This window comes from Aphelocoma coerulescens, chromosome 31 (assembly GCF_041296385.1).
Source record: "Aphelocoma coerulescens isolate FSJ_1873_10779 chromosome 31, UR_Acoe_1.0, whole genome shotgun sequence".
NCBI classification, from domain to species: Eukaryota; Metazoa; Chordata; class Aves; order Passeriformes; family Corvidae; genus Aphelocoma; species Aphelocoma coerulescens.
The window spans coordinates 2,136,146-2,147,571 of NC_091044.1; the positions used below are offsets into that span (position 1 = coordinate 2,136,146).

General features: G+C 58.0%; 1 protein-coding gene across 1 annotated transcript; it reads right to left on the minus strand.

Annotated features, from left to right (window-relative positions):
* Positions 1 to 710: 710 nt before the first annotated feature.
* On the minus strand, positions 711 to 10,399 carry DPF2 (double PHD fingers 2). Its single transcript, XM_068998223.1, has 11 exons — positions 10,332 to 10,399; positions 8,830 to 8,990; positions 8,311 to 8,418; positions 8,042 to 8,205; positions 7,201 to 7,293; positions 6,904 to 6,982; positions 4,505 to 4,642; positions 4,226 to 4,354; positions 3,308 to 3,420; positions 2,486 to 2,567; positions 711 to 1,773 (listed from the first exon to the last, which is right to left on the minus strand). Exons 1-11 carry the CDS (start codon positions 10,361 to 10,363, stop codon positions 1,697 to 1,699), a joined length of 1,176 nt encoding a protein of 391 aa, XP_068854324.1. The 5' UTR covers positions 10,364 to 10,399; the 3' UTR covers positions 711 to 1,696.
* Positions 10,400 to 11,426: the final 1,027 nt, after the last annotated feature.

Genomic DNA, 11,426 nt, shown 5'->3' on the forward strand with positions numbered 1-11,426 from the left:
TGGGGCTACTTTGGTACTTTTGGGGTTATTTCAGTCATTTCCTGCATTACTTCAGTCATTTCGGGGCCGTTTTGGTCGAACTTTGGGCTGTTTCGGTCATTTCGGGATTATTTCATTTTTTGCATTATTTTGGCTGGTTCTGGGGTCATTTAGGCTGTTTTTGGGGTGATTTTCGCCGTTTTTGGGGCCGTTTTGGGGCCCATCCCGGGGGCTCCTCTCGGGGGGGATCCGGGGGGGTTTGGGGGTGTGTGGGGGGAGGGGCAGTCGGAGGTAGGTGCTTTAAAGTCCATTTATTTTTGTGTTTTTTAGAAAAACAGGCACATTCAGTCCACGGGAGCCGGGGAGGGGGCGGAATTTGGGATTGGGGGCATTTGGGGGATTCCGGGGGGGTCCCCACAGCCCCACACCCGCGGCCTCTCCCCCTCCCCCCTCCCCCAGCGGCGTTTTGGGGGCAAAAGGGGCTTTTTTCCCCCCTGAAAAATCCCAACCTCAACCCCTCCCCCACCCCCCCGAACCCCAAACCCAACCCTGGGGGGGGGGAGCCAGGGGAAAACCCCAAAATTGGGGGGTTTTGCCCCTTTCTGAGCCAGTGGGGGAGGGGCGGGGGGGAATCCCCAAATCCGGGGATTTTGCCCCATTCGGTGGCGGCCGGAGGGGGTGGGGGAGGGGTAAGGCCTCGTGGGGGTGGGGGAGGGGCTGGGAGCATCCTTTGGGGGGGTGGGGGGGTGATAAAAATGGGGGAAAAGGGAACAAAAATCAAAGCAGGAAAAATCTCCCCTCCAAAACCAGAAAAACGGAAGAAAAAGCCCCAAAACTGCCCCGGAATTCCCAAAAAAAAAAAAGGGGGGAAAAGGGAGAGTTCGGCACCCGCGGTGCTGGGGGGGGGGGGAGTGGGTGAGTTTTGGGGTGAAATCCTGGGAACTTGGGGGGGTGGAAGGGATGAAAATCACCCCAAAAATCACCGGGGGGAGTGGGGGGAGGGGAGAAAGGGCCCTGAAATCCTGGAATCAACGGAATCCACCCAAAAATGGAGGGAGGGGAAGGAAAAGGGAAAAAAGGATCCAAAATAAAGAAAAGGGAGGAAAAAAAGAGGTGAAATGAAGGGAATGGAAGAGATTAAAAAAAAAACCCAGGATGAATAAAGGAGATAAAAAAAATAAGGAAGGAAAGGGAAATAGAAGGAAAAAAGAAAAAAGGAGGAAAAAAAATAAAATGAGAAAATAAAGGAAAAAAGAAAATTTAAAAAAAAAGAAAAAAGAGCAAAAATAAAAGAGAGAGAAGAAGAAATTACAAACAAGGGAAAAGATCCCAAAACCCAAGAAAATAGAAGAAAAAAAAAGAAAGAGCAAAAAAGGAAAATAAAGCAAAAAAAGAGGAAAATGAAAGAAAAAAGTAAAGGAAAAAAGGGAATTAAAACAGAATCTCAAAAGGAAGAAAACAAAAGAAAAAAGAAGAAAATGAAAGGGAAAAAAGAACCAAAAGAGAAAAGAAGGCAAAAAAGGGAAATAAAAAGGACCCCCCCAAAAAAATGAAAATAAAGGAAATAAAAGGGAAAAAAAAAAAGAAAAAAAAAAAAAGGTAAAGGAAGAAAAATGACCCAAAAAAAAACCTGGGAAAAAAAGGCAAAGGCCCCAAAGCCGAGGGGGTGAGGATGAGGAGGGGATGGGGATGAAGAGGAGGAGGAGGAAGAGCGGGATCAGGAGCTGTTCTGGTTCTGGTAAATCGACGCCTTCTCCTTGAGCAGGTCCAGGCAGAGGTGGCAGCTCCAGCTCCCTGCGGAAAACCGGGATCAGCCTTCGGCCTCAGCCCCCCGGGAGGACAATTAACCACGGGGGCTAACGAGGGGGGAGGGGGAGGAGCGAGAGGAGGAGGAAGAGGAGGAGAAAAGAAGAGGAAAAAGAGAATAAAGAGGAGAAATAAGAGGGAGGAAGAGGAGGGAGAATTCAGGAATTCAGGAAGGAAAATGAGGAAGAAAAGATGAGGAAGATGAGGAGGAAGGAAGAGGAGGAAGAGGAGGAAGAAAAGAAGAGGAAAAAGAGAATGAAGAGGAGAAATAACAAGGAGGAAGAGGAGGAAGAACTCAGGAATTAGGGCGGAAATTCAGGAATTCAGGAAGGAAAATGAGGAAGAAAAGACGAGGAAGATGAGGAGGAAGAGGAGAAAGAGGAGGAGAAAAGAAGAGGAAAAAGAGAATAAAGAGGAGGAAGAGGAGGAATAAGAGGGAGGAAGAGGAGGGAGAATTCAGGAATTCAGGAAGGAAAATGAGGAAGAAAAGACGAGGAGGAAGAGGAGAGAGAGGAGGAAGAAAAGGAGGAGGAAGAGGAGGAAAAAGGAGGAAGAGGAGGATTTGGGACCATGAACCCCTCCCCACAGCCCAGAAGGAAACCTGGGAAGAGCCAGGCCAAGGAGCCCCAGGGTTTCCCACTCCCGGGGAGGTTTTGGGGTGGGGCCGGGAATTCCAGAGGCCGGGAAGGGCGGGACTCACCTTCGGGGGGCTCGGACATGGGCGGGGTCAGGCAGTACATGTGGTAGCCGCGGTCGCAGTCGTCACAGAACAGCAGCTGGTCCTGGGCCGGGCAGATTCCAATCGCTCCGCTCCCGGAATTCCCGCTTTCCCTCCCCCCCAAAAAGCCTCTCCCGTGTCCCACAGCTCACCAAAGGATTTTACCCTCCCCAAAATTTTCCTCCCCCGGTGTCCCCAAAGGCTCTGGAAAGGCAAGAGCTTCCTGCAGGTTATCGAAATCCAAAAGTTTTTCCCCAAAAAAGCCTTTCCAGGGTCTTATGGACTCCTAAACCCTGAAGGTTTCTCCCGCAAAAAACATCCAGTGGGAATTCTGGGGCATTCCCAGGTGGTTTTTGGGCATTGCAAAGTAATTTTTGGGTGTTCCCAGGTCATTTGGGGAATTCCTGGGTCACTGCTGGGGATTCCTGGTGGATTCTGGGGCATTCCCTGGTAATTGTGGGGCATTCCTAGGAGACTTTGTGGCACTCCCAGGTAGTCTGGGGCACTCCCAGGAAACTTGGGAGCACTCCCAGGAAACTTCGGGGCATTTCCAGGAAACTTTGGGGCACTCCCAGGTAACCTTGGGGCACTCCCAGGTAACTTTGGGGCACTCCCAGGAAACTTTGGGGCATTTCCAGGAAACTCTGGGGCATTTCCAGGTAACTTTGGGGCACTCCCAAGTAACTTTGGGGCACTTCCAGGAAACTTTGGGGCATTCCCAGGAAACTTTGGGGCACTCCCAGGAAACTTTGGGGCATTCCCAGGTAACCTTGGGGCACTCCCAGGAAACTTTGGGGCACTCACGTCGTTCTCGGAGGTGCCGCAGATGTTGCAGCACTTGCACTCGATGCACTGCCAGCGGTACGTCTTCACCGCGGCCATCATCACCGGCGTGAACTGCAGGCACGACGGGTGACCTGGGGACAGCGGGGACACCTCAGAGACAGTGGGGACACCCCGGGGACACCTCAGGGACACCCGAGGGACACCTCAGGGACAGCAGGGACATCCCAGGGACACCTCAGGGACAGTGGGGACACCCCGGGGACACCTCAGGGACAGCGGGGACATCCCAGGGACAGTGGGGACACCCCAGGGACACCTCAGGGACAGGGGGGACACCCCAGGACACCTCAGGGACACTTCAGGGACACCTCAGGGACAGCGGGGACACCCCAGGGACACCCCAGGGACAGCGGGGACATCCCAGGGACACCTCAGGGACAGGGGGGACACCCCAGGGACACCCCAGGACACCTCAGGGACACCCCAGGGACACCTCAGGGACACCCCAGGGACACCCCAGGACACCTCAGGGACACCCCAGGGACACTCCGGGGACAGCGGGGACACCCCGGGGACACCCCAGGGACACCTCAGGGACACCCCAGGGACACCTCAGGGACACCTCAGGGACAGCGGGGACACCCCAGGGACAGTGGGAACACTCCAGGGACACCCCAGGGACACCTCAGGGACACCCCAGGACACCCCAGGACACCTCAGGGACAGCGGGAACACCCCAGGACACCTCAGGGACACCCCAGGACACGTCTTCACCGTGGCAGTGCTGGATCAACGCTCGGATCCATGGTCCCAAATGTCCTCCCCGACCCCGACCCCGACCCCAGCCCCGGCCATTCCACGCCTCCCCCACGTCCGGCCCTGGTCCGGCTCCCTCCGGGCCGCGGGAGCCCCGGGATGGCCCCGGCTGTCCCTCACCGGAGCGGCCGCAGTCGGAGCAGGACACGAGCTCCTCGGGCTGCCCGGTTTTCTTGTTGATCTTGGAGTCTCCCAGGCAGAAGTCGCAGTAATTGTTGGGAAGGGCCAATCCGTCGGGACCCTTCTTGGCTGGAAAAGCGGAGCGGGACACCGGGATCAGGGCACAGAATTCCCCCCCTGGAGCGGCTCCTGAACCGGGGCAGCTCCGGGACACCTCAGGCTGGGGTGTCGGTCATTCCCAGGGCTTTCCTGGGGGGCAGTTCTGGGGTTTTTCCTTACATTTCTGCTCCTCGGAGCGCTGGGAGACGGGAGTGGGGGGCTGGGAATCGTCCTTGTCGTCCCCCTCCTCCTCGGCCAGGTGGGAGTGGGCGTAGTGGTAACTCAGCCCCGGCCGGTTCTTGTAGCGCTTCCCGCAGACTGCCGAGAAAAAACGGGAAAAATCCCAGTTGGACCCCAGCAGGGGAGGGAAAAATCCCAAATCCCGAAGCCTCCGGAGCCGCCCCGACCGCAGCTCCGGGCTGGGAGAGCAGGAGGTGCTCCCTGCTGACCCTGAACCGGCCGGAATCGGGTCCAACGGCCCGGAATTCCTGAGGAATTCCAGGTGAATTCCCCAGGATCCCGAAGGAATTCCAGGTTACCGACCTGGGATCCCAAAGGAATTCCAGGTGAAAACCCCGGGATGGATCCAATGGCAAAATCCCCAGGAAGGTATTGGGGAGAAGAAATCCCCACCCCAAAAAATCCCATTCCGAGGTAAAAACCAAGGAAGGGGAGACTCGGGAATTCTGGGCTTCCAAGGAGGGATTTGGCAGTGGCCATGGATCCATCCCAGCTCCTCCAAAGGCCCAAAATCCATTGGTTTTCCCATTTCCCACCCCAAAATTGGGGAGGTTTCTCCCTTGATCCGGCACCTCGTGGATCAGGGAATCGTCTCCAGTTCCCCATCGCTGCTTTTCCAGGGATTTTTTGGGTTTTTCCTTATCCAAGGACACCCCAAAATCCCTTTCCAGCCCCATTTCGGCGTGGGAAGGACGAGCACAGATCTGGCTCCCTCCCAGCACAAGGCATCAGGATAAAATCCCAAAAAAAACGGTGCCAGAGGGGGAATTCCAGGGCTCGGTGGAGAGGTTTCCCAACATGTTTTCCCCGTGTTTTTCCATTAATTGGGAAAAAGCCGCTTTGGGATGAAATTTCCCGAGTTTGGAGCTTTTCCAGAACAACACGGAAGTTTCTGGATCCACTGGGATCCCCCCGGACTGTGGAGAAATCAGGGAAAAAGCAGCTGGATCAGGGAAAATGGGGCTGAACTTCCACAGGGAGGCCGACTCCAGCAGCCCATGCTGGTTTTTTGGGATAAAAGCCACGGGAATTGCCCTGGGATCTGAGGGGTTTTTGGGGAAAATGCTCGGGATCGGAGCAGCACCGAGGAAAAACGGCCCCGAGAGCTGCAATTCCAACGGGATTCCCATGAAATTCCCGCTTCCCTCCCCGTCCACGGGGCTCCAAAGTGACCTTTTTCCCCCCAAAACCTCCAGGACAATCTCCAAGCGCGGCTCCGGATTCCTCCTCCCAAGGCGAGGAACAGGAGCCTCGGGAACATCCCGAACTCCCCATCCCCCCTGCGGCCGATCCCGATTTTTTGGGGCTTTTTTAGGCAAAAACCCCGCGGATTTGGAGCGGGAAAACAACACCGGGGAGCTTTAAAGGCAGCGGCACATCCCGGGATTCGGGAGCCGGGGGTGGATTTGGGTGGAAGCTCCGTGTTTTTCCCACTGCTGGCTCCACAGGGGGGGTTAATCTTTGTTTTCCCGGCCTCATTCCCTGCTGGAAAAGGGTCAGGGGGCCGGAGCGGGGCCGGGCCGGCGCTGACGTCGCTCCCGTGGCCTTTGGCTTCTCCCTCCCCTCCTCCCGCCGATCCCGGGGCTCCGCAGGGGGATTCTTTTTGGGGTGGGAAAACCCCACGGAAAAAAAAAAAAGGAAAAAAGGAGGAAAAGCAGGAAAAACGAGCAGAGAGAGAGCGGAACTACCTCGGTCGGGAGGTTTCAAGGAATGCTTTTGTTTGTAACTGTCTGAAACACAGAAAGAGAAGTCGTGAGAGGACACAGACACACGGAAAACCAGGAAAAAAGGGCAGGAAAAACACAACCTCAGGGAGCCAGGGGGAGAATTAGTGCTGGGAAGTGGCAGGACAGGAGGAAGAAGAGAGAAAAAGGAGCTGGCGAAGCTTTTCCATCCCGTTATCCCGCTGAATCCTGGGCTGGGGGGGCCTGGCCTGGGCATGGAATCCCTGCTCCCAGGCTTCTGTTGGATTTCACGGCTCCCAGCTCCTTAAGGGGCTTTAAGGAGGGCTGGGAATGGGTCCCAGGGACACGGATCCGACTGGAAAACCACTGGGATGAGGGGGAGGGGCCTTCCCAGCCTCTGGGGGCTGTTTGGGAAGTTTATCCCCGTTTTTATCCTTCCATCCTCCTTCCTATCCTGATTTCCTCACCTCCAGCGCTCGCGCCACCCTCGGCCCCGGGGCCGTTTCCCGGCGTTCCCGGTGGGACAACTCCGGCCCCCTCCGCGGGAGGAAGGCGGGAGCCCGGCCCTGCCCTCCCCGGACGTGGGGATCTCCTGCCCGGGCTGGAATCCCCCGATCCCGGCGGCCCCACGCCCGGAACGGCCCCGGCACTCACTGTCGCAGGCGTAGGGCTTGTCCCGGTCCTCCAGGATGGCCGCGTCCAGCTTCTTCCGAGCCCCTCCGACGCCTTTTCCCTGCGGAAAAGTCGGGATTTAGGGAAAAGTCGGGAGCTGAGAGGGCACGGAAGGGACACGGCCGGGGCGGGAGCGATCCAACAGTGCCACGCGCTGGGAACGGCCGAGGGACAGCAGATCCTCGGGAATTCGGGAGAAACGAGGGATTCTCGGCGCAAACCCCAGCTTTCCTCCCTGTGGGGTCGCCCCGGGAGTGGAATTCCCAGGAATTCCCTCACCTTGGCCTTGCCCTTCCCCCTCCTCTTGGGCGTGTCCTCCTCGTAGTCCTCGTCATCCAAATCGTCCAGGAAATCGTCCGGCTCCAGGATCCGCTGGGAACGAGGAGAGGGGTTACTGCAGGAAAATCAATCCCAGGGAAAAGCAACAGGAAAAACAGGACACGGGAGGGGATGCAGCTGAATCCATCCCAAAGGAGGCACAGAAAGGTTCTTGTGGATGGAATTCAGGATGTTTTATCCCCCCAAAAACGTCGCGGAAGGGCCTGATCTGGTGGGAAAACGCTTGGAGGAGGAGGAGTTTTGGAAAAGGCAAAAGGAAACGAGGCTGGGAAAAGGTTTCCGTGTTCGAAAACGTTGTGGAAAAGCCTCAGAAGGGGAAAAATATGGAATTCTGGGAAAATGACCCCAAAACTCCCCTTTCCCTGAATTTCTGGGCTGGAATTTCCCTCCCCCTGAATTGTAGGGCCAGAATCTCCCCTCCACTGAATTCTGGGACCAGGAACTCTCTCTCCCTAAACTCTGGGATCAGAAACTCCACTCTTCCCGAACTTCCTTCCTTCCCTTGATTTTTCTTTTTTTAACCTGGAACTCCCTTTTCCTAAATTTCTTCTCAGGCCAAAAAATTCCCCAATTTTGGCTCCAGAACCTCCTTCCTACGAACCCTGGAACCCTACGAACCTGGGGCTGGAATTCCCCCTTTCCCTCTCCCACCAAACCCATCCCAAGCCCTAAAATCCACGCCTGGAGCGGGAGAAGGGGCTGGAAAATCTGAGTTTGTGGCACGAAATTCCCGGTTCCCGGCGGGAATTCCCGGTTCCCATCCCGGAATTCCTGGCAGCACCTTCCGTGCGCGGCTGTTGGTGACCGGGAACTCTCCCAGGCTGTCATCGTCCATCCTGGGGTCCGGCAGGGAACGTTTTTCCAGAGGATCCGTCCTCAGCAGCGCTTCCAGGCTGCTCCCGTCCTGGGAGATCAGCCCCTCCTTCTTCAGTGTCTGCTCCGTGTCTGGGGAAAAATGGGGAAAAAACGGGAAAAATGAGGGTGGGCGCTGGATCCTGGCGGATCCGGGGCGGCATTCCCAGAAATCCAGCAGGGAATGGGCGGAATTACCGGGTTTGATGGAAGGGAAGGAGAGCCGGGGGTCCTCCGGGGGGTGGGCGCGGCGTTTCTTACGCCAGCGCCGCGCCGGGTACGAGTAGAGCTGCCCGGCCGCCAAACCTGCGGAAAAATCCCGGGAAACTCCCCAAAATCGGGCCAGGGGGTGACAGAACTCCTCGGAATCATCCCAGGCTGTGATAAAACACTCCAAACATTCCCAAGGAGGGGACAGAGCAGCCCAGAGCGTCCCTGGCCCCTTCCCCTCCCCAGCGCTTCCCCACTGTCTCCCCGGTGCTCTCCGGCCACTCCCCGGCTGCTTCCCCGCTGTTCTCCCGTGGTTTCCCAACCGTTATTCCATCATTTCCCCACCATTTCCCGTCCTTCTCCCGTTGTTTCCCTCCCCTCCTGCCACCATTTCCCCACTGCTGTCCCAGGGTTTCCCATCGCTCCCCCAGCATTTCCCCGCTGCTCCCCCGGCGTTCCCGCCTCGTTCCCGGCGTTCCCGCCTCGTTCCCGGCGTTCCGGCCGTACCGGGCCCGCGGTGCCGTTTCTCCATCCAGATGTAGCAGTTGCTCTGGGCCACGCCGGTCTGGGAGTCCAGGAAGGGCAGGCGGACGCTGCGCTCGGCGCAGAGCCGGGCGTTGTAGCTGTGGCACTGCTCCATGGCGTCCCGGTAGTACTGCTCGCCCAGCCTGGGAACGGCACGGATCAGCCCGGGAAGGGCAGGGATGGCACCGGGAAGGGCAGGGAGAGCGCTGGGAATGGGGAGCCCAGCAGGGATCGTGGCCCAGCACTGGGACCGGGGGAATGGGGGAACGGGGAGCCCAACAAGGATCGTGGCCAGGAGGTGTCAGGGATACAACTGGAGGCTGCCACGGATGAAATCCTGGAGAATATCAGGGATACAACTGGAAAGCCTCGGGAATACAAGTAGAGAACTGCAGGAACAAACCCGGAGGTTCTCAGGGATAGAACCAGAGAATGTCGGGGATAAAAGATGTTCAGGGGTCCAACTGGAGAACGGTGGGGACAAAGCTGGAGATTCCCAGGGGTAGAACCGAGGAGCAAAACCGGAGAACACCAGGGATACAGGCGGAGATTGTGAGGGGTAAAAGGCACAACAACTTCCCACTCCGCCAAGGACACTCCCACGGGGTGTGCAGGGAAGGGCAGGGACGGAAGAGACGGAGCACAGGGATGGACAAGGATGGAGAAAGAGGTACAGGGATACAGAGGGGAGCACAGGGATACAGAGGGAAGCACAGGGATACAGAGGGAAGTACAGATACAGAGGGGAGCACAGGGATACAGAGGGGAGCACAGGGATGGACGAGGATGGAGAGGGAAGCACAGGGATACAGAGGGAAGCACAGGGATACAGAGGGAAGCACAGGGATACAGAGGGGAGCACAGGGATGACTCCCCTCAACTCGGCCTCTGCAGGACCCTCTCGCTGGGATGCACAGGGAAGCAGCGCAGCAACGTCCAGGGAAGAACAGGGGACGTACAGGGATGTACCGGGACATTCGGGGATGTCCAGGGATGTACCGGGACATTCGGGGATGCATGGGGATGCACAGGGATGTGCTGGGATGACTCCCCCGTCCTTGGCCTCTACAGGACGCTCGCACACGGGAGTTTAGGGATACATAATGAGGCACAGGGAGATACACGGACACAATACCGGGAATTTTAACGCTTTACAGGGATGACCCCCCCCCCTTGCCCTCTCCAGGACCCTCTCAGGGCCAGACCTGGGGGACCCCGCCGGGCCCTCGGGACCCTCCCAGGCTCCCCTCCCGCTCAGATCCCTGAGGCCCTCCCGGTGCTGGGGGGGATTTTGGGGTGTCCTTAACCCCCCCCCCCCAGCAAAGTTCACCCCGAACAATGCGCGCGTGTCGCTCCCCCCCCTTCCCGCCCACTTGGTCCCGCCCGGCGCGCGGGGGTAAGGGGGGGCCCCGCTTCCCGCGCCCGGCCGGGCCGCACCATTCCCGCGCCACGGGGGGGGGTGAAGGGGGGGGACCCGCACTCACAGCTTGACCACATTCTGAACCACCGCCGCCATCTTGGCTCCGCCGCCAGGGCGCCGCGGGGCGCGTGCGCGGAGGGAGGGCCGGGAGGGGCGGGGAGAGGGAGGAGAAGGAGGAGAGAGAGGGACGGAGGGAGGAGGAGGAGCGGGGAGAGAGGGGGCCGGAGAGAGGGAGGGGCGGGAAAAGGGGAGGCGGAGGGAGAGAGAGGCGAGGAGAGGGAGGGGCGGGGGGCGTGCGGGAGCGTGGAGTCCTCCCGGCCGCTGGGCGGCGCCATGCGCCGCGCGCCGCGCGGGGAAAAGGCGGGAAAACGGGGAGTGGGGGGGGCGAAGGTCTGAGGGGAGAAATGGAGGGAAAAGGATCTGAGGGGGAAAATGGAAAGAAAAAGGGGAAATCGGAGAGAAAGAGGCAGATGAGGGTGCGGGGAGAAAGGGACGGGATGGGGATGAAGGGGAGAGGCAGGGTGGGGGATATGGGGAGAGAATAAGGGGGAGATGGAGGGGGGAGACTGAGGAGGAAAATGATGGGAGAATGAGTGATGAGATGGGGGACAAAATGGGAGGAGATCAAGGGGGGAGAGTAAGGGGGAAATGAAGGGAAAGTGAGGAGGAAAATTACGGAAGGGAAAAAGGAGGTTTGGGAGACCCCATCGCTCCCTACAATTCCCTGGGAGGAGGCTGGAGCGAGGTTGGGGGTGAGATCCCTTCTCTCGATGGATAAAACAAGAGGAAACCGCCTCAAGTTGCACCAGGGGAGGTTTATCCTTCACGGAAAGGGTTGTCCTGCCCTGGCACGGGCGTTCCAGGGATGTGGTGGAGTCACTGTCCTGGAATTATCTCAAAAAATGCCTGGATGTGGCACACGGTGAACGCGGTTCGGTGGTGACCTGGTGGCGCTGGTTGGATTTGAGGATCCCAAAGGTCTTTTCCAACCTCGATGATCCCATGGAAAGGGGTGAGAAGGGAAGAGGGAGAATGGAAAGGGAGACGGGGAAGGGAGTGAGGGCAGCGGGGAGGGATGGAGGAGGTTTGGGGGGATAAGGGAGGAGGAGGGGATGGAAAGAGGGGTGAGGGTTGGTGGGGAAATGAGGGATAAATTGGG